Source organism: Oryctolagus cuniculus, chromosome 8, assembly GCF_051225735.1.
Source record: "Oryctolagus cuniculus isolate XC-2025 breed Fujian yellow rabbit chromosome 8, ASM5122573v1, whole genome shotgun sequence".
NCBI classification, from domain to species: Eukaryota; Metazoa; Chordata; class Mammalia; order Lagomorpha; family Leporidae; genus Oryctolagus; species Oryctolagus cuniculus.
In genome coordinates, this window is record NC_142874.1 from 108,045,356 (window position 1) to 108,068,124 (window position 22,769).

At 39.1% G+C, this 22,769-nt stretch overlaps 2 protein-coding genes and 1 pseudogene across 7 annotated transcripts in view; 1 reads left to right on the plus strand and 2 right to left on the minus strand.

Annotated features, from left to right (window-relative positions):
- Nucleotides 1-21,743, plus strand: MRPS18C (mitochondrial ribosomal protein S18C). 5 transcript variants are annotated; one of them, XM_089303119.1, is made up of 7 exons: nt 1-303; nt 1,347-1,402; nt 3,102-3,185; nt 4,192-4,249; nt 4,515-4,574; nt 4,636-4,707; nt 21,485-21,719. In XM_089303119.1, the coding sequence occupies exons 1-6, from the start codon at nt 33-35 to the stop codon at nt 4,695-4,697; spliced, it is 591 nt and encodes a 196-aa protein (XP_089159245.1). In that variant the 5' UTR covers nt 1-32; the 3' UTR covers nt 4,698-4,707; nt 21,485-21,719. The 5 variants fall into 5 exon arrangements, with proteins under 5 accessions (XP_089159245.1, XP_051675550.2, XP_089159244.1 ...); XM_089303118.1 differs by having other exon boundaries at nt 20-303; nt 4,658-4,707; nt 21,485-21,743; XM_089303117.1 differs by lacking the exon at nt 21,485-21,719 and adding an exon at nt 6,888-8,085 and having other exon boundaries at nt 20-303; nt 4,658-4,707.
- ABRAXAS1 (abraxas 1, BRCA1 A complex subunit) overlaps nt 7,353-22,769 on the minus strand; it is a 21,835-nt gene continuing 6,418 nt past the window's right edge. Inside the window, exons 3-9 of one of the 2 annotated variants that reach the window (XM_089303116.1) lie at nt 22,127-22,163; nt 16,893-16,959; nt 16,345-16,538; nt 13,609-13,728; nt 12,692-12,794; nt 8,401-8,515; nt 7,353-8,052 (exon numbers count right to left, since the gene is read on the minus strand). In XM_089303116.1, coding sequence (XP_089159242.1) covers nt 7,619-8,052; nt 8,401-8,515; nt 12,692-12,794; nt 13,609-13,728; nt 16,345-16,538; nt 16,893-16,959; nt 22,127-22,163 — 1,070 coding nt within the window. In that variant the 3' untranslated portion in view covers nt 7,353-7,618. The remainder of the gene's footprint in view (nt 8,053-8,400; nt 8,516-12,691; nt 12,795-13,608; nt 13,729-16,344; nt 16,539-16,892; nt 16,960-22,126; nt 22,164-22,769) is intronic. The other variant, XM_002717038.6, reaches the window with a different exon arrangement.
- On the minus strand, nt 18,628-19,233 carry LOC127483176 (dynein light chain Tctex-type 3 pseudogene; annotated as a pseudogene).

A 22,769-nucleotide genomic window follows, 5' to 3' on the forward strand; every position in this document is an offset into this window, starting at 1 on the left:
TCGTCCCAAGCGACGCAGTGCGAGGCGAAAACATGCTGCGCATGCGCATTAGAGACCCCCCCTCCCCGCGCGCCACTGCCTTGTCCTCTGCGTTCTTCCGCGGAACCTTTGAATGGACTTCTCGGGCCGACCGGGGAAGAGCACCGGAAGGGACCTATCGGGACGCTTTGGAGAAAGGAAGGGAAGGGGAGGAACGGGGAGCTATGGCAGCTATGGTTGCAGTCTACAGTGGTCTGGTTAGGAAGACATTGACTCGTGTGGGAACGGCTGCCGTCTGCCTCACAGAACCCGGAACTCACGCCGGTAAAGTCTCCATCCCCTAGTCTCCGTTGTAGCTTTGCAGCCACCTTCTGGGCCCTGATGGCCGGCGGAGTCCACAGAAGGACGCTGGTTTTAAGGCTATTACGTTTCTCCAGGATGGGTGGGAATCTGTGATGGCTCATGGCTGGTATTTTATTAGCGTTGAAGGGGACGTGAGGTGTCCACTCCTTGAAAATGTTTAGTAAAAGGAAAGCAATGCAGTGATACTTAGTGGCAGGGACTTCCTTAAGCTCTCCAAATGGACTTGGTGAGGGAAGAGACATTTCCAGTCGTTTGACTGCAAATCCCAGATGTCTTAACTCCGAGATCAAAGTTATGCCTCAGGCCCTGGAATCTCTCATTGCAGCAGTTTTATGTTTTCTGTGCTTTTCTAGCAACAGTTACTCTGAGTAGTTTACTCATTTTTTAAAAGAATTTATTTGACAGACCTTAGAAAGGTCTTCCTTCCGCTGGTTCACCCCCCAAATGGCCTCTACGGCCAGAGCTACTCCGATCCAAAGCCAGGAGTCAGGCGCTTCCTCCTGGTCTCCCACAGGGGTGCAGGCGCCGAAGCACTTGGGCCATCCTCCACTGCCCTCCTGGGCCACAGCAGAGAGCTGGACTAGAACCTGGTGCCCATTTGGGATGCTGGTGCCACAGGCGGAGGATTAACCAAGTGAGCCAGGGCGCCGGCCCCTACTGTTTTGTGTGTGTTTTTTTTTTTTTTTTTTTTTTGGTATGACAATGCCTTTCTTTTCTGTCTGCCTTAAACTCTGTAACCATGGAGTGGAAAAACATGTTAGGAAGAGAGCAGGTGAGAGGTTTTGTGGGTGGGAAAATATGTGCCCTTTCCCCAAAGCCCTGGAACATACTCTTTTTATCATAGTCTGCCCCCACTCTAAATTAAAGATTGTGAACCAGTCTTGTGAGTATAATAAATGTAAAACATTATGTTTCTGGGTTCTTCTCGCCTCCTTGAAAACAAGCCTTTCTGTAGCTGTTCAGCTAACAATAAGAATTGGTTTGTTATTTCTGTTTAATTGCAGTGCTGTGGAGAAGAAGTTGTTCTCAATATAAACAATTAACCAGCAATGAGGACCTGGTAAGACTTATTAGTAAGTCTTTTGCAAATAATGACCTAATTCGCGTACTTTAGTTATTTGAATGAAATTCATCTGTAGTACAGTACAATTAAGATAATACCTAAGTTTGGAAATTAAAACTCATTGATTGTAGTCACTTACATGACTTTTGAAGTATGAGAATTCATAAATAGCAATAAGAAAAGCTTGTCTAAAAGCATATTTTTCATGCAAGATCTTAAAATGTAAGGATATGTGATTTGGGAACTTAATAGAGGAGTTTCAATAATTAGGATAACTATAATCAAACAAAGGAGTTGTAAAAGGTTAGCTGTAGGTTGTCTCTCATTTTGAATTCACATTTTTCCTACTTTTATCTCATTCATCATTTTGGACGTTGGCCGGGGGGAGACTGTCGTAATAAATGAGGGATCAAAATTAGTTTGACACCCAGGACACTATATGCAGTTTCCTCTAACCTGTAAGTATATTTTTATGGGCTTAAGTATTAGCATAAGGATTTGGGCTGCATATATTTCAAAGATAATTTGACAATAATCAGACCAAAGCACTTAACATGGTGATGAGGATTATGGTCAGTCATCATTATGTGAGCTCAACATGAATTGGATTCAAAATGTTGAATTGGAAAAAAACAAGAAGTCATTTAGTATGAACGTCCATCTTGGTCCTCTAATTCACACCATACTTCAAAAAATAAAGTAAATATACTCCTTTTGTAGGTCATAAATCCCAGTGAAAGGTTAAAGAAAGCTGTTGATTCTCTTCATGGAGGGCATGAAGTTCTGTTTATTTGGAATTTTGTATGCAATTATAAGGGATCATGGACTTCAAAGCTATTTGTAAATTAAGAACTTCTACTGGGGCGGGCATTTGGCAAAGTAGTGAAGACACCACTTGGGATGCTCACATCCCATCAAATGCCTGGGTCATGTCCCTGCTCTACTTCCAATCCTAGCTGCCTGCTAGTGCACATCTTGGGTAACACAGGTAGGTGAGAGCTCGAGTACGTAGGACCCTCGTACCCACTAGAGACCTGAATTGAGTTCCAGGTTTCAAGTTTCAGTCTGGCCTGGCCTGGCTGTAGCATGGATCTGGGAAGTGAACTAGCAAATGGAAGCTCGCTCTCTGCCTTTCATGATGAACCTTCATACTATAGACAACCATACTGATAGTAAGAGGTGGGCAGTATGACAAACATGAGGGACAGTAGTGAAGACAGAAGCACTGAAACTAACTTATTTAGCAGTCAGGTGCCATAAAATTGAAGTCAGCGCCTTGAATCTCAGAAAGCTATGGGACATTATCTGTTAAGAGAAAAATAGTGACAAAACATCTGATAAATATGGGGATGAATGAACTATACATATTATCCTAACAAAATTATCAGTTTCTCTTGACTTAAATTAAGAACATATAATAAATTACAATTTTTTAATCATTTACAATCTGGGCAAAAAAATCTTCAGACTTGGGATTTTTCTCCCACAAACCTTTTTATTCTACTTGCAGACTTGACTGTGTTGCAGAATCCTCCATGAGCTAATTCCTTCTCAGCCAAACTCAAAATAGTTTCAAAATACATGTAACAGTAAGAAAAGTATTATGCACCTGTGATTGAAATTATAGCAAGCCTAAGATTTAATTTTTTCAAATTCAAAATGAACTGTTTATCAGACTTTTCTTCCTTTATCCTAGCCTGTTCCAATGGAAAATCCTTATAAGGAGCCTCTTAAGAAATGTATCTTGTGTGGGAAACGTGTAGATTACAAGAATGTACAGGTGAGATCTGGTTTTACTTCTAATACTTGATTTTAGGATTTTGTTCCTTTATTAGTCCTGCTTCAAAGAAATCAAGTCAGGGGTAGGTATTTAGCAATTAAGATGTTTGTATCCCATAGCTTCCTGCTAATGTAGACCCTTGGGAGCAGCTATGACTTCTCAGTTGGGTTCCAGGCTCCCATCTTTAGCCCTAACCCCAGCCGTCGCAGGCATTTGTCAAGTGAACTGGCAGATGGGAGCTGTCTCAAATATAAGGTGTTTCATAGCAGTTTTTGTATAAAGGAAACTGTTAAATGACTTAATTCCAAATCTGATTATCACTATATATTAGGGATCTGTTTTATTCAATTAAGAGCATCTGACTCTTCCCTCACTTACTGTTGTTTCAGCTCAGTATTTTCACTGCTCCGAACATGGCAACAGTAGCTCACTATGGCAGTGATTCTCAATTGGTGATTACTTTCGGAAAAGGCTCCTCTGGTGAAGTTGCTCTCTACTTTACCATCAGTGTCACTGCCACAAATATGTTATCTCTTGTCTAGCACTCAGCAAATCACAGATGGCAAATTTGAGGGATTATGCAAAGTGCCAAGTGCACAGCACCTAGGTGCTAAAGTAGAATTTAAGACCTAAATTATAGCAAATGGCCTGATGTACCTCTTAAAGATCTCAATGTAGTGTTAATTTCAGACTTATGTGATCCTATGATAGAGAAATGTTTTAGTGACTTGTTAAAAGCAGCAGTTATTTTAAAAGGTATCTGTGGAAATCAAAAAAACAATTTAAGCAGTGACTAGTTTTTGGCACACTGTAGATACATGTTATCCAGTTATTTAGTTATTTGCAAAAATGGCTTGTTAATAGGATAGTTTATGTCATGTTTTATGAAATTTGTCTGGAATGTACTCTTAACATAACTTGAAGGTCACGGATAAGGGCTTTAAAACTTTACATTCAGGGTTGAGGAACAAATGTATTAATATAGATTTTTATGTCTCAAAAACAGCTTTTGTCCCAGTTTGTTTCTCCATTTACTGGATGCATTTATGGAAGGCACATAACAGGTATTTTAATTTTTTATCATAGCAACTTAATTGTAAAGCATTTTATCAACCTACTTGTATCACCAAAGAAAAATGACATATCTTTAAATCATGCCATCAATCGCTTTTAAACCAGAAACTACAAAGATTGGATTTGGAAACTTAGAAAGTCTCTTATAATGAAAAGGTTATTTTGTGTGTTTTGTGCTTAGAATTAACTACAGGTTGACAACATATGTAAAACTTGGGCATATAAATAAGAAACTTAAAAGACTTTATTTTATAGGTCTTTGTGGGAAGAAACAGAAAGAAATCACAAAAGCAATTAAGAGAGCTCAATTAATGGGTAAGAGCATCTGAACAACTGAATGGACTAAATTAAAATTTTTGCTCATTCTTTTGTAAAGAACTTGAATTATCTCTTTACAGGGTTTATGCCGGTTACATACAAGGATCCTGCCTATCTTAAAGACCCTAAAGTATGTAACATAAAGTATCGGGAGTAAGCTTTGTAAGGTTACCACCAATAAACTTTTTTTAGTAAGTGTTTGTATGATGCCAATATTGACTCAAACTAATCCTTGGATAGAAGAGTTTCAAGAGTGAGATCAGGAGTGAAGTTAATTCTCCACACTAGTCAATTTTCAGTGAACAGATGGCTTATTTAAAATGTTAAGTTCATTACACTGTACATACTTTGAATAAAACTGGTACAGTATGATTGTCACTTAAAAATATCTGGTCCCCAACAGATCATATAATAATGTACCAAATATTGGAATTGTAAATACATGGGAGGAATAGCTGTAGTAGAATTCTGTTAAGCCTAGATTCAGACTTAACAAATGGGAATGATTTTTGTGTAATGTTTGAATCCCATGTGACTCAGGGTGGCACTGACATTGCTGAGAATGACTTTTTAACTAAACATACCTGGTTCACACAGTGGATCTTCTTTTAGAGAAATACATTGGGATGAAGGACAGAACATTCCTGAATGAATCTTCAAACTGGTAGTGTCTTATATACTAAGATGGTTCATACGTAGCTATTATCAACTCACTCCAGTGATACAGATAAGATTCAGACAACCCTGGTTTGCCTGCTCCGGCCATGTGCAGTACCAAACCTATGTCACTAGCAAAAGCCAACTCCAGCAGTACAAATTTGTGATTTGCATAAATAACCACTGGTATTATGTGGCTTCATAAACAGCCCACCATGGTAATTAGTGCATGTTAACAGATGAAAGATAAAAATTTTTGTTACTAGTTGTAATTTTCTATATCAAATAATTGCTCTAGGAAGTAATGGATAAGCAAGGGTAAAAGTGTGTTCAGCATTTCATCCAGTGAATGAAACATACTTACGGCTTCATGTGATATATAAACATAAGAAAGTGTGTCAAAGACATATAGGTACACACACACACAGCTGCACATACAACAAAAACTCTTAGCTAACTTCTACTTAACCAACTCATTAAACTGGGGCACTGTGCATTCCCTAAAAATTTGAAGTCCATAACTCTCCTACTTGTTGCATTCTGCATCACCAAGGCTCAGCTGTTCAGCTCCCAGGACTATGCCAGTTTTTTATTGTATTTGATGAACCATGAATATAAAAAGCTATTGTTGCCATGAAAACTAAATAAATGCTTTGAAAAAACTTGATGATGGTAACTAGCTTTAAAAAAAAAAAAAGTTGCCAAATTAGATGTTGTCAGGACAAATTAGTAAGGCCATAGGGGTTCTCCCACCTAGTTATATTTTGTACTCTGGTTGCTTTGCAAGTTTCTGTAATTCCTCACTGAGAGTTATAAAAGTTAAGTAATAAGAATGATCTGCATAGGCAACTCCAGTCACTGGATTACATGCAGAAAACTTCCTAACCCTATACCAACTGGTTGGAAAATTAATGCACATTTCTACTTTGTTAGACTGAAAGCTTTGTGATGGATATTTGTATGTATGTATACACACATACAAATCATTTCTAAATCCTACTTTTAACTGGCCTTTTTAGTTACTTGACCACTGCTAATACCAGACACATTGGATTATCAGGTTTGTACTGTATTAAATTTGGAATCATTCAATTTTGGGTAAAGGACTGTATACCAGCAAGAAATTACTATATTTGCTGCATTATAGTTGTACCATAATTAGGGCCATCAGACTTAGCAAATGAAAATACAGCACATCCAATTACATTTGAAGTTCAGATAAACAATTTTTTAGTATAACCTCCAAATACTGCATGATGTCCATTTATTCTGACCATAATGTGTGTGTGTGTTTTTTTTTTTTTGACAGGCAGAGTTAGTGAGAGAGAGAGGGAGGCAGAGAAAGGTCTTCCTTTTCCGTTGGTTCATCCCCCAAATGGCTGCTATGGCCGGTGCGCTGCGGCCGGCGCACTGTGTGGATCCGAAGCCAGGAGCTAGGTGCTTTCTCCTGGTCTCCCATGTGGGTGCAGGGCCCAAGGACTTGGGCCATCAAAACTGCATTCTGGGGCCACAGCAGAGAGCTGGACTGGAAGAGGAGCAACCGGGACCAGAACCTGGGGTGCTGGCGCCACAGGAGGAGATTAGCCTAGTGAGCCATGGCGCTGGCTCCGTAATGTGCTGCTTTTTTTAATTCCTTTTTTATTTTTTTGACAGGTAGAGTGGACAGTGAGAGTGAGAGAGACAGGGATAAAGGTCTTCCTTTACCGTTGGTTCATCCTCCAATGGCCGCTGCGGCCGGTGCACCACACTGATCCCAAGCCAGGAGCCAGATGCTTCTCCTGGTCTTCCATGCGGCTGCAGGGCCCAAGCACTTGGGCCATCCTCCACTGCTCTCCCGGGCCACAGCAGAGAGCTGGACTGGAAGAGGGGCAACCGGAACAGAATCCAGCGCCCCGACCAGGACTAGAACCTGGGGTGCCAGTGCCGCAGGTGGAGGATTAGCCTATTGAGCCGCAGCGCCCGCCCGTAATGTGCTTTTGATCAACACTTAAGGAACAGGAATTATAATGGCCAAGATAAAAATAAATTTTCATATAAAGACGCTCCACACTGTGAAGATAGGCTAGTCTCTTCTAATTCCAATGAATACTGTACACATTTAAAAGAATACATCATCTATTTAAATAGTGAAAGTTTTTATTTCAAAATAAAAGCATCTGATGTTTAAAAAGTGCTTTATAAAATAAATGCAATAGAACTTCTCTAGGTATTACTGCACACCAGTGAACATAGTAAAAACAAACTACCTATGTATTTCTGCAAATGTCTGAATATAGTAGAAACAAACTTATCTGTATTACTGAAGGTAGCAGAATATAGTATAAATAGAAACACTTGGCTTGACCTTTCAATCAAATCGAAAATCTCATTTTGGACTCAATGGATCAAAATGTAGGTGATTGTGGATATGCAATAGAATCCTTCATTTTCTCAATCTCTTCATCTGTTTCTGGGCTGCTCATTGCAGATGCTTTAGCTTGGTTGCTACTATCAGCATCTGTTTTAAATAGTTTGTTTTCTCTCTCTAACAGCCGTAATTTCTTCAGTTGCCATCCATCATCTGCGTCTAAAGCTTTACGCTTACTCATTTGTGGTGTACTGACTGGACTAGTGTCAGGGATGTCAGTGCATTCTACCATTAAGGTCAAGTTGTCTACCATATTGAGATCGTGGTTGGTACTACAGCTACTTTTAGAAACATGTCTGCTTTTCAAAGAGATAACACATGAATGAAGAAATTCACAATCTGGAAAAAAGGTCCGTAAAGCTTGACAGAGAAAAATGTTCTCCTGAGGGTCTTTTGGGATATTCTTCTCTCCTAAATAAAACAAAATAAATGTTCAACATAATACTCATTCCTCAAAGCTTTTATAATTAGGTAATTGTTAAAATGATCTGAACAATCACATCAAATTATCTAAAGTGAGAATGTCATACATTATTCTAAATTCTAATTATATGCCACAGAAAGTTACTTTTTTAATATCAACAATACAGCAGAGCTATATAGTAGCATGTTCATTGTTCAGTGGGATGTAAGACTATTAATAAAATGACTACTTCTAATTCCAAGATGGACAAATTCATCACAGCCTATCTGGACTGTCCATAATTCAAACCATTGAGAAAAGTATAGACAGCAGTGATGTGTTAACTTTTTACTTACCTACTGCTTGAATCTGTGCCTGTTTCCTTTTTTTAATTTCTCGTTTTAATCTGTTTACATCCTCCAGTAGTTTCTCTACAGCTCGCTCACTCTCTTCTACTTTTTCGCATATACTCTGCAAAACAGTGATTTAAGGGTATAGATAAAATTCCAAGTTCTGTATAAACAGTACCTATACTCACAAATAATATACAATCCTTGGTGGCATATAATGTCAAATACTATTTGCCTTTTATATAAATTTTGTTATTTTCCAGAATGCTATTCAGATATATCAACTTATTTATACATAGCTAGCTATACTATACCAATATTAACTTGATAATGCACAGAAATAAACTGAAATATTTAATTCACCTATTTAATTGAAAGAGAGACCAGTATCCTCCGTCTACTGCTTCACTCCCCAAATGCCTGCAATAGCTGGGACTGATCCAGGCTGAAGCCAGGAGCCTGGAACTCCAATTGGGTCCTCTTATGGGTAGCAGGGACCCAGTTACTCAAACAATCACCTGCTTCCTCACAGGGCATGCATTAGCAGGGAGCTGGAATGAGAAGCAGAACCAGATAGCTTGCATAGTGGTTAGGTGCTAGCATCCCATATCAGGGTGCTAGTTCAAATCTTGGCTGCTCTGCTCCTGATCCAGCTTCCTTCTAATGTACCTGGGAAGACAGAGGTTGATGGCCCAACAAGAAGTTCCTGGCTCTTGGCTTTGTCCTGGCCCAGACTTGGTCATTACAGGCATTTGGGATGTGAACTAGAAGACAGAAGAGAGCTGACTCTCCTTTGAAATAAATAATTTAAAAAAGAGGAAAAAAAAGCAGACCTTAACCAAGGCACTCAAATAAGCGATGTAGGTGTCCCAGCTGGCATCTAAACCACACCAAATGTCTGTCCCTTTAACTCACTTTGAAACAAAAAGAAGCCCTAAGATGCATGGTTACTGTACTCATTTGACGTTAAAAAAGCTGACAAAATATGAAACAGATTGTATTTTACTGTTGTGAAAGTATTTTAAGATTTTAATTTCTACAAGAAAAACTACTTTTGAAAAGCAAACTACGGGCCGGTATTGTGCCGTAGCGGGTAAAGCCACCACCTGCAGTGCCGGCATCCCATATGGGTGCAGGTTCAAGTCCTGGCTGTTCCACTTCTGATCCAGCTCTCTGCTATGGCCTGGAAAGTAGTAGAGGATGGCCCAAGTCCTTGGGCCCCTGCACCCATGTGGGAGACCTGGAAGAAGCTCCTGGCTCCTGGCTTTGGATCGGCGCAGCTCCAGCCATTGTGGCCATTTGGGGAGTGAACCAGTGGATGGAAGACCTCTCTCTCTGCCTCTCCTTCTCTCACTATGTAACTCTGACTTGGGAAGGGAGGGAGAGAATAAAAGCTGTGGCCTGAAGTGCCAGCATCCCACGTGGGCGCCAGTTCAAGTCTCGGCTGCTCCACTTCCAATCTAGCTCTCTGGGAAAGCCGTATAAGATTGTCCAAGTCCTTGGGCCCCTGTACCCATGTGGGAGACCTGGAAGAAGCTCCTGGCTCCTGGCTCCTGGCTCCTGGCTTCGGATAGGCGCAGCTCCGGCAGTTACAGTCAATTGGGGAGTGAACCAGCAGATGGAAGACCTCTCCCTCCCTCCATCCCTGCCTCCCTCACTCCCTCCCTCTCTCTTGGCCTCTCCTTCTCTAACTCTGCCTTTCAAATAAATAAATTAAAAAAAAAAAAAGTATGAGTAATCCCATTTTGGGAATATCTTATTATAGTGAAAAAATTATTTAAGATGCTCCTTAGTATGAATATAGTATTAAGTTGGACATAACTAATTTCCAATTATTGGGTACTGGTTAAGTTGTTAGAGCCAGTTTTACTGGATACGTTTTAGAATGTCCAGTGGCTACTGAAATATGCAAGATACGGAACCAACCTGAGTTTCTGTCAATGGATGAACACTTTTTGGATAAAGAAAATACAATATATACACACAGGGGAATACTATTCAGTTTTAAAGACTGAAATCCTACCATCTGCAATACTATTGATAAAGCTGGAAGATATGTTAAGCAAAAAAAGAAAAGAAAAACAGAGAATGACATATTACCACTCATGTGAAATCTTTTTTTTTTTTAAATATTAATTTGAAAGTCTGAGCTACGGACAGAAAAGGAGGGGGAGATAGAAATAGATCCTCTATCTGCTGGTTCACTCCCCCAGATAGCCACACCAGCCAGGCCTAAGACAGGCTGAAGCCAAGAGTCAGGAGCTTCATCCAGGTCTCTCATGAGGATGGCAGAGGCCCAAGCACTTGGGCCATCTTCTACTGCATTTCCCAGGCCATTTGGAGGGAACTAGAATGGAAGTGGGGCAGCCAGGACACAAACCAGTGCCATATGAGATGATGGTGTTGCAGGAGGCTGCTTTACCTGCTAAGCCATAACATAGGCCCCACTCCTGAAATATTTTTTAAAAAATTGATCTCACAGAAATACAATGTAGAAAACTGGTTATCAGAGACTAAGGTGGTTTCAGGAGAGAGATGTTGATCAAAGGATATATAATTACAGAAAAAGAGGAATAAGTTCAGGAGATTATTGTACAGCATGGTAACTACAGTTAATGCCAATGTAATCTTCAAAAATGCAAGGAGTGGATATGAAGTGTTTCCACCACAAACAGGGTAACTACGTGAGGTAACAGATGTGTTAATCAGCCTCATTTAACCCTTCCTATATATATATATATATACACATATATTCATATATGAGACATATATATATATACACATCCCATCTTGTACACAATACATGCAATTTTTCTGTGGATTTCAGATTTTTAAAAAATGTTGCCATTAAAAATAAAGAATATGTGGCAACATGAAAAATGTTTAATGAAGGCCGGCGCCGCGGCTCAGGCTAATCCTCCACCTAGCGGTGCAGGTATACCGGGTTCTAGTCCCGGTCGGGGCGCCGGATTCTTTCCCAGTTGCCCCTCTTCCAGGCCAGCTCTCTGCTGTGGCCCGGGAAGGCAGTGGAGGATGGCCCAAGTGCTTGGGCCCTGCACCCCATGGGAGACCAGGAGAAGCACCTGGCTCCTGGCTTCAGATCAGCGCGGTGTGCCGGCCGCAGCGCGCCAGCCGTGGCGGCCATTGGAGGGTGAACCAACGACAAAAGGAAGACCTTTCTCTGTCTCTCTCACTATCCACTCTGCCTGTCAAAAAAAAAAATGTTTAATAAAAAAATCACAACAAATTTATGTTGTCATGACAGTCAACTATGTCAAAGTAGGTCTACAACTAGGGGAAAACTACAGACTAAGATGAAGTCAAAATAGTTATGTGAGAACAGTCAGATTTTGGGATCACCACCATGTGGCTCAGCAGCTTAATCCACTGCCGGCAACACCAGCATTCCCCAACACAGTGCTAGTTTAAATCTTGGCTGCGTTTTGGGGTCCCTGCCACCCATGTGAGAGACTGGGATGGAGTTCCTGGCTCTGGCTTTGGCCTGGCCCAGACCTGGCTGTTGAAGCCATCTGAGAAGTAAAACAGCAGATGGAAGATCTCTCTCCCTCCCCCTTCACTGTTGCTTTGCCTTTCAAATAATTAGTTCATTTTTTTTTTTAATGATGAGAATCTGGGTATTTCTATTTTCTAAAATTCCTGTATTGTTTGCATTTGAAAAAATACTGTGTAATACAGAAGTGTGTAAGATGTATTGACCTCCTCCCCGCCCCCCGCCGCTTAGCATACTCTATTAATGAGTACAGTAGCTGGCCCTGAGACTCCTCAGATTTCCGACTAGACGAAGTACAGTTGACTAACAGCCCCAATTTTGTCATGACCATGCTGCTTCTTTGGTCATGTTCCCTAGGCTGCTCCTAGCCAACGACCAAGCACAGTGTGTGGATCAGTGCAAGTCCATGCTCACAGTACAACTCTGGATCAACTTTGCTCAAGCAAAGATTCCCCATCAGCCTAGCTGAACTTTCTTAGAATGGCACTGCAGTCTCAGGCTCTTCCTAACTGTCCTATTCCAATCTCCACTCTCAGGCTAATATTGCAGTGTTAAAGCTCTTTGCCTGTTCTTACTCTCTCTTCTTTATCCTTCACAAGTCTCTTAAAGCTCTTGCATTTCAATCCCATCTTGGTGTCTACTCAGGATCTCAAATGACACAGTGAGGCACAATGTTCACTCTTTATTCTGTGAAAGGATTCTATTTCCCTGCCTATAAAAATATACATATAAAATCTAATGAAGATGTCAGGTTAGGAATCGGAGAAACATTTTATGTTAACTTACCTTTAGTTCATCTTGCAATGAAGCATACATTTCGTTTATCTTATGTACCTCCTTTAAAGATCCATCATCTTTAAAAAATTCAGATCTGTAAAGCATTAGGTTCCTTAGGTAAATATACAGAACTCATTTTAGTAACAAGGCAGAAAACATTATTTATAGTCAAAGAGCAATGGAAAATTCTTTTCACTGAATTTATAGACACCATAATTTTGTCTTCCTACTTGTATTTAGCAAAACCAACCAGAAAATCTACTTCATCTGTCTTGAGAGTAGCCAAACATTTTAACTTTCTGAATACCATTGCTAGGTCATGAAAAAGGGAAAAAAAAAAAGATTAAGTAAAAACAGATAAAAACTCAAGGGAAGGAAAAAAGGTTTGTTTTGGCAATGGGGATAGGAGTCAATGTGAAAAATATTTTACTGAATTTAACTCACCCCTGATTGAAAGAGGCACCAACATTTATGATACATTAGGAAAAAGTGTGGTTTATAAGCACTCCAATTTTAGAGGTAAACATGAAAATTTTATCTTAAAAATCAATGAAATATTGTATTCAATTCCTACACTGCTTAAGCACTGTGGGGACATAAAAAGAATTAAAACCCAAATCCTTATCCACATCAAGTTTATGCTTTATTAGATACCCTTATTTCTGACATTAGTTAATGGCTACAGAAAAGTTTACCTAACTAGCCTACAGTATAAGAGAATCTTGGTTACTACCTGATTTTTTTTCCTTTAATGCCCAGTCTAAATTTCATGCCTTTATTCTGAACTGCTACATTAGAAAATTCTAAGTTTAAGGCTAACTACTTTAAATTAGAGCAAATAGGCTAAAATTTGCAGATTTTTGGTATCAATTAGACATGTACTAGAAGCATGGAGAAGACACTGGAAAGCAGTTAAGGGATCTTACCTGTGTGTTTTTACTGCTCTGCCAAAACCAGTGGACATGCAGGAACCCGATACAGTTTTATAACCCAGTTGTTCAGACATGCCCAGATTGGCAACCACTAAAGGTACCCTATGAAAAAGTCTGACAAAATAAAGTTTTAAAATATAACTTAGATAAAGAAAAGATCAACTTATTACAGTGACTACTATTCCCCTACAAGAATAACCAAAAAACAAAACTAATGAAACCATCCCTCATTTATTACCTAAGACAGAATTTACTGACCTGAAGTAACTAGTGCAATGTGCTTAGTATAACTGTGCAAAAATATATTTTGGAGTTGGCACTATGGTACAGTGGGTTATAGCCATGGCCTGCCCATATGGGTGCCAGTTTGAGTCCTGGCTGCTCCATTACGATAAAGCTCCCTGCTAATGTGCCTGGGAAAGCAGCAAAGGATGGCCCAAGTCCTTGGGCCCCTGCACCCACATGGGAAACCCAGAAGAAGCTCCTGGCTCCTGGCTTTGGATCAGCTCAGTGGCCAATTGGGGAGTGAACTAGCAGATGGAAGACCTCTCCTTCTCTGTCTCTACCTGTCTGTAACTCTTTCAAATAAATAAAATCAATCTTTAAAAAATGTATATTAACTGAGTAAGTACTTGCAAAAATAAGGCATTTTACATTAAGCATCCATAATCTACAACCCAAAATCTGAAACTTTCTGAGTACCAACATGACTCCACAAACGGAAAACTTCACACGTGACCGCATGTGATGGGTTATGGTCAAAACACAAGTACACTAAAAATACTTTATAAAATTACCTTCAGGCTATGTGTGGAAGGTATATATGAAACAATGAATTTTGTGCTTAGACTTGGATCCTATCCTCAAGATGCTGCATTATATATACAGTCAAATATTTCCAAGTCCCCATCTGTAATTCAAAATGCTCCTGGTCCCAAGCATTTTGGAAAGGAATTCTCAACTTGTATTAATGTTGAGATTCATGCTATTATCCATGAACAGTGAAATATTAATTGGCACTCATACGTTTAACTCTTATATTCAATGAAAAATACAGTTTATATAATCTAAGGAGAATCTCATTTTGGTGGAACATCAAGAACCATCTTGATGATTTGCAGAGGTTACAGAAAAGCTGCTCAACTACCTAGGCTTAAGTTCTATATTATAGCCATATCAATCTGTATCTAATGTCCTAAACAGCACGCTGGCCTCAGAATCAGCCCTTAAGGCATTCGGATCCAGCTGAAAAGCCCATGAGAGTATTTCAGGCATGGAAAGCCAAGACACTCTGGCAAAAAACAAACAAACAAACAAACAAAAATGACCTAAATGAAAAATCTCTGTGAGTGAGATCCCAGTGGAAAGAACAGGTCATCAAAGAAGGAGGTACCTTTCTCTGAAGGGAGGAGGGAACTTCCACTTTGACTATGACCTTGTCTAAATAGGATCAGAGTCGGCGAACTCAAAAGGCCTCCATAGCCTTGGAAACTCATGACAAGAGCATAGGCTGATTACTGACGCCATAAACAAGAGTGTCAATTTGTTAAGTCAACAACAGGAGTCACTGTGCACTTACTCCTCATGTAGGATCTCTGTCCTAAATGTGCTGTACATTGTGATTTAATGCTATAACTAGTACTCAGACAGTATTTTTCACTTTGTGTTTCTGTATGGGTGCAAATTGTTGAAAGCTTTACTTAATATATGCTAAATTGATCTTCTGTATATAAAGATAATTGAAAATGAATCTTGATGTGAATGGAAGGGGAGAGGGAGAGGGGACGGTTGCAGGTGGGAGGGAAGTTATGAGGGGGAAAAGCCATTGTAATCTACAAGCTGTACTTTGGAAATTTATATTCATTAAATAAAAGTTAAAAAAAAAATCTGTATCTAAAACAAACATTTCCCCCTTAAAAAGCAAATAACAGCAAATCTTCAGTACCAGAATATATTTTCCAATTTATAATTTTATTTAAAGATTTATAGGGCCGGCACTGCAGCTCACTAGGCTAATCCTCTGCCTGCAGCGCTGGCACCCCGGGTTCTAGTCCCGGTTGGGGCACCGGTTCTGTCCAGGATGCTCCTTTTTCAGTCCAGCTCTCTGCTGTGGCTCGGGAAGGCAGTGGAGGATGGCCCAAGTGCTTGGGTCCTGCACCTGCATGGGACACCAGGAGGAAGCTCCTGGCTCCTGGCTTCGGATCGGTGTAGCACGCCGGCTGTGGTGGCCACTTGGGGGGTGAACCAATGGAAAAAGGAAGACCTTTCTCTCTGTCTCTCTCTCTCACTACCTAACTCTGCATGTCAAAAAAAAAAAAAAAAAAAGGATTTATTTATTTATTTGAATTTATTTGAAAGGCAGAGCAACAGAGATCTTTCAATCAGTGGTTCACTCCCCAAATAGCTCCAACAGCCAGGGCTAGACCAGGCCAAAGCCAGGAGCCTGGGTTCCCACTTGGGTGGCAGAGACCGGAGTTCTAGGGTCATCCTCCACCACCTTCTCAGGCACATTAGCTGGAAGTTGGATTGGAAGCAGAGCAGCCAGGACTCAATAGAGGATGCCAGTGTCACAAGTGATACCTTAACCAGCTGCATCATAACGTTGTAATAGGTCATAGAACCATTTATAATAGATGGCAAGATCTACTTTGGAAGCTTATTGTGATGATCTAATGCAATAGTGGATGGAGATACTTGGTAAGCTGCAAGAAGTACTATATAAATACTTACCCTTTTTGAGGTTTATATAGTGCATGTTCCAGGCGATGAGTAGAGCAGCTCTCTGTTATTATACTTGGTGTTATTAACAGAAAAACAAGTTCAGGATTTGAGAGATGCTCTTGTAAGTTTTTGTGAAGCACTCTCTCTCTAAATGTCATAACCTGATCTGAATGACGACGGAATTTGTACCAACCTACCACATTCTGAAAGAAAATACAGGAAAAAATATCAAATTTAAATAGTTATAACTATTATTATTTAACTTATAATTAAGCAATAAAACTGATTAAAACAGCTTTCTTAATATTAAGATAGGTTTTGGGACTGTATAAACAAAGAACACACAGTCATACACTTTACTTTTTCAAAGTACATAAACTTATAGTTCAGTTATTTTTATTTCATTTGTCTTCTCCCAATCTTAACATTGTCAAAATTTAAATTAAAAAATACCAATGCATTGATTCATTTAAAGTTCTATCAAAATACTATATGTTTTTAGAAGCCAAAAGTAACAGGTAGAATAGCAGCAAAGAGAAGGTAAACTAGAGAAATACCTTTTTGACACTTGGTAGTATTTTCTTTAGTGCTTGCTCATTTATTTCACCTGAAGAATTATAAAAGCTGTAAGAGCCAAAATTAAAGAGATTTCAAATAGACTATAAATATGAATGATTTTATTAGCATCTCTGTTTAAAGTACAGGAAGATAATCTTTATTATATTTTCACCAATAACAGAGCAGGTATCAAGTCCACAAAATATGATTTCAATATTTAAAAAAAAAATAGGTTTCAACAGCAATAATCAAAAACAAGCCTTAAGTGAACAGGTATTTTGGTCACTATTATAATTTTCAAGGGCACAAAAGCCAGCAACATTAAATAATATGAGGGTAATGACTGAGAATTTTTCATGAGCTTTTTTTAAAGAACACAGATCACTGCATTAAACCCTATCCTTATATTTTCTGATTCTTCACTGAACAATTATTGTTATTCAGCAAAATATCAAACTTGCACATCGTATTCCTAAAAGAATACTACCTTAATATTGTCAACACTAATCGTAAGCTTTCCTTCTTTCCCCCAAATTCAATGAATCATGGTTCCATTCTGTATATGTGTTTGTGTCAGTGATAATATACAAAATTGATTGTTTTCAAGGCTAAATAGCAGATTGACTTCACATTTGGTGGTCAGCTGTGTAGCCTAATTTTTCCTTTTATTTTAAGAAATTTAACTATATTCCATAAGCCTTGAGATATTAGATAACCTGCTAAAGATTGTATACTTATAATTTATACTTCATTCGGTCGAACCCTACATATGTATTTAGATTTACAGATGATTGCAATTAAAGCAATAAAGTTTACTACTTGTATATTTAAGACTACTAATAAGAACTTTAACTAATAGTTGAATATTTTATACACTTCAACTTGCTATAAGCAACTCTTAAAATTATTTCTGTAATTTTGTCATCAGTAAGTGCATTTAATTTTGCTTACTTCTACATGGATAACCAGATTCACTGTTTACCTCTCCTATAAAACAACTTTTATTTCCCCTAAACACAGGTGGTAGTTTTCCAACTTAATAGTTGCCAAAAGGAGTTAGCATTTGAACAGCACTTGATAATTGTAATGCCTATCAGAGAAACAGGCTCATAACAGGCATTCAGCGTATTTTTGTTTTGCATTGAATGAATGAATTACAAGGCAACTGTTGGAGTCATATACTGTTCATCATACCGGTAACTAATTTTGCTTAACTAGGAAATTTGAGTCATCATATTTAATTTATCCTTAATCTGATTTAATTTGAAATAATAAAAAAGTTGCTTTACCAATTCTCAGAAAAAGTAAGCAGGTTAATTATAGTTAGTACTGTAAAATTAGTTGATAGAAATAAAAGCAAAATTGCTTCTCACTAAATACATAAGTATGACTAAGGGGCAAGAAATAAAAAAGTAAGGGGTGTTAACAAATTGATATTATTTTCTCCACATTTATCTTTGTAGCTTTTTTGTTCATACATTTATCCCTGTTAAGTTCTCTAAATGAAAGAGAATTTCATTATCTGAATGGATTCTTCCATTTCCTTAGGTACATAGTGATGTTAGTGAAAAGCTGGTATAAATGTAAGATTAGATGTTTAAGTCATGCTATAGTTCTGCATTTAGTTTTTACTAACATTTAATTTTCCCTATCTAATTGACACTGCATGGAATACGATATAATCTGCCAACATACTATGAGATTGCTTGCTTATAATATTCAGTTTTTGTTGATAGCTGAAACTTATTGCATACTTGTCACCTAGCATATTTGTAAGTAAGTATTATGCATTTCAGAAAGGATACACTGATAAATTCTTAAGTTAATGGTTTTTTAGCCCAACATTGTTAGTCAGTTACAGGACAACTGCAATGGCAAAAACGTTGACAATGCAGTTCATGGTTCGATTCTCCCATCTTACAGTACAGGTTCCATCAGATGTACTATCCCAAAACCATGAACTGGCGGTATGAAAGCCATATGCACTCCTCTGGATCACTGCACCGGTCACAATGTATTTATAAGCTTTTACCAATTTAACCAAGTATGTTAAGAATTCTTCCACTATGCCTGCAGTCCATTGATTGATGTTGTTCTGATTACAGTCCTCACCTCCTAACACTCCATCTACACACTCTTTGACAATATTGTGGGCTTCATCAGCATTGAAGCCAACCTCGTCACAATGGCAGTGGTATTCCTCCATGGTGGTGCTGACTCTTCCAGGGGTCGGGGCCTTATTAGCATCTTAAACTTTTAATTTATTTAAGGCGGAATTACAGAAAGGGAGAGATGGAGAGAGAGATCTTCCATCCACTGATTCACTCCCCAAATGGCTATAACTGACAAGACTATTCCAGGCAAAGCCAGGAGCTCAGAGCTTCTTTCAGGTCTCCCATTTGGTGCAAGGACCCAAACACTTGGGCCATCTGCTGCTTTCCCAGGCACCTTAGCAGGCAACTGTATTGGAAGTGGAACAGCTGGGTCTTGAACCAGGATGCCTATGGGATGCCAGCGTTGCAGGGGGAGGCTTTACCCACTATGCCACAGCGCTGGCCCCTTTTAATTCTAATGTAACTACCCAACCACTGTTCACACCTAACTGCCTATCAGGTGAAGTCCTAAAATAAACAGTATAGGAAATTTTCATTTATTTATTTATTTATTTATTTATTTATTTTTTGACAGGCAGAGTGGACAGTGAGAGAGAGAGACAGAGAGAAAGGTCTTCCTTTTTTGCCGTTGGTTCACCCTCCAATGGCCGCCGCGGCTGGCGCGCTGCGGCCAGCGCACTGCGCTGATCCGATGGCAGGAGCCAGGATCCAGGTGCTTTTCCTGGTCTCCCATGGGGTGCAGGGCCCAAGCACCTGGGCCATCCTCCACTGCACTCCCTGGCCACAGCAGAGGGCTGGCCTGGAAGAGGGGCAACCGGGACAGAATCCGGCGCCCCGACCGGGACTAGAACCCGGTGTGCCGGTGCCGCAAGGTGGAGGATTAGCCTATTGAGCCACGGCGCCGGCAAGGAAATTTTCAAATTAACAGACTTAAAATTGAAGAAACATAAAGTCCATAAGCATTAAAAAGGAAAAGGAAAAGGAATGCAGAAATTACAAGAAATAGGGGCTGGTACTTGTGGTATAGTAGGTTAAACCTCAGCCTGCAGTGCTGGTATCCCATATGGGTGCCAGTTCCAGTCCTGGCTGCTCCACTTCTGATCTAGCTCCCTGCAGATGGCCTGGGAAAGCAATGCAAGGTGGCCTAAGTCCCTGGGCTCCTACACCCAAGTGGGAGACCTAGAAGAAGTTACTGGCTCCCAGTTTCAGTCTGGCCCAACTTCAGCCATTGTGGCTATTTGGGTATTGAACCAGTAGATGGAAGATCTCTCTTTCTCTCTAGCTCTCGCTCTCTCGGTAAATCTGCCTCTCAAATAAATAAGTTTGTATATCATTTTTTAAACCTAAAACAACAAACTATTCATTTAATGTGGGTATACTGGAAAATAAGATCATACAGTTGGTTCACAATTCATTCAGTTTATTTGTTAAAATATTCAGACATAATATGAGTAACAAAGCACAGTTTATTCATTTCTTATTCCAAAAGCCATGGGCTTTAGTAGGTGGTTGGTTTGAGGGAGGGGGCAGAGAAGTGAATACATTTTGGTTTAGTTCAGAGGTCTTTGTTCTGTTGTTGGAAAGTCCAAGATAATTTTAAAAGACTCAACTGTTTGACTCCAGCTTTCTTTCCCTTCATATAACAGAGGTTGCAAAAATTTTTTTCCTTTTAGCACTGAAATAAACTGTCTTCGATTTAGAAATGTTATGCAAAACACTATAAATAACAGTCATTATAGTTGGGCTTTTATTGGTAGTTCTATGCTGAACACTGAAAATATCTCGATACACAACTAAAAAGCATATCCTAATATGCAATTTGTTTCTTCTCTTTAACTTGTAAGACAAAAACAGTGTTCTACCAACCAAAGGTGGCTATGTTGGAACATAGCCTTCTATTTTACCTATTTATCAACTCTGTATATAAGAGTTTATTCCTGCATTTCTCTAGTAAGGTCCATTTCTGAGCTCCTCAAACTGGGGCATAGGGCAATAAACCAGGGTGTATAATAAACTACATGGTAACAGTGTGGGGAACACTGGTTTCATGTCTAGTTTCTAAGGAAAGGATGAGGGGCTGGCATTTTTATACAGAAACAGATTTAAGAATTCATGTTAAACTGCATAGTCTTTTTAAAAAGTGATTTAAAGTTCTAAATTTCAATAGGCTGTTTCCCAAGTACTTCTTGTAGACTCTTAGGGTAAGCAATGGTTGTATTTCAGTGAAAAGTTTGAGAAGCAATCTAACTGGTAAAGAGTTAGCAAATTTTCCTATAAAGAGTCTCATGGTAAATATTTTAAGCTTTGCAAGCACATCTGGCTTCTACTGCATATTCTTCCTCTTTTTTTATGAAACAACACTATAATTAAAAATTAGGGCCAGTATTATGATAAAGCAAGTGAAGCTACCACTTGCAACACTGGCATCCTAGATCAGAGTGCTGGTTTGAGTCCTGTCTGTTCTGTTTCCTATCTAGCTTCCTGCTAATGTGCCTGAGAAGGCAGCAGAAGATGGTCTCAGAGGTTTTGACCCTGTCACACATGAGGGAGACTGGGATGGAGTTCCTGGCTCCTGGCTTCAGCATGGCCCAGAACTGCTGTTATTTAGGGAATAAACCAGTGGATGGAAGATATCTCTGCCAACCCACCTCTCCCTCTCTACCTTTCAAATAAGTAAAAAACAATCTTAATTAAAAAAAAAAAAAGGCAAAAGCTATACTATGTTAAGGCCACATGCATTTGCTTTGTGAAAATTTAATTATTTGTGCACATCTCTATGTATGTTATACCTCAATGAGTAGTTTAAAAAAATGTACTAGAGTTAGCAATGACGTGATGGGTGAGAAGGAAAAACAATCGTCAAGGTAAACTGGCACCTGAGAGAGGCAGTGGAGTCTGGCCATAAGCAGGCAATGTAACACAAACAAAGAACTATAGACACACTTGATAATATCATGTGAGAGACTTTTCAGGTATTTAAAAATACTCCTTCCATTTTAATCAGAAACTGTATGTATAATTGGTAACTAGGACACTTAGTTTTAAAAACTATTTCACTTGTAGAGGTTAACTTTCACAGTGTATCATTTATTTTTTTTTCTAACTAATACTCTACTCACCCAAAAAGCTGATAGCATGGAATGTATTTCTGAATGTCTAGGAAAAAAAAAGGATTTTGAGTTATTACCAATGATTCCATAATTATTTGAAAAACATATATAAAGCATTTACTTAATTACAGAAAGGATTTTACCACTGATTTTCCATCTACTCACAACAAACCTGAGACATAGATGCTATCATTCTGTTTTCAGTGAAAGGTTATGCTCAAAATTTACCTGATAAAAACATGTTAAAGGTTTTTTTTTTCCCCCAAGTATTTGTTTCATAAAAACTTGGTCAGAGGTTGGCGCTGTGTCATAGCAGGTAAAGCCGCCACCTACAGTGCTGGAATCCCATATTGGATGCTCTACTTACAATCCAGCTCTCTGCTATAGCCTGGGAAAGCAGTAGAAGATGGCCCAAGTCCTTGGGTCCCTACCCCAAATGGGAGACCCCAAAGAAGCTCCTGGCTCCTGGCTTTGGTTCAGCCCAGCTCCGGCCATTGCAGCCATCTGAGGAGTGAACCAGCAGATAAAAGACCTCTCTCTCTCCCTCTGCCTCTCTGTAGCACTGCCTTTCAAATAAATAAATCTTTCTTAAAAAAAAAAAAAAGTTTGGTACTAATTATAGCCTAAAGAAAACGAACCCAGGCTGGCATTG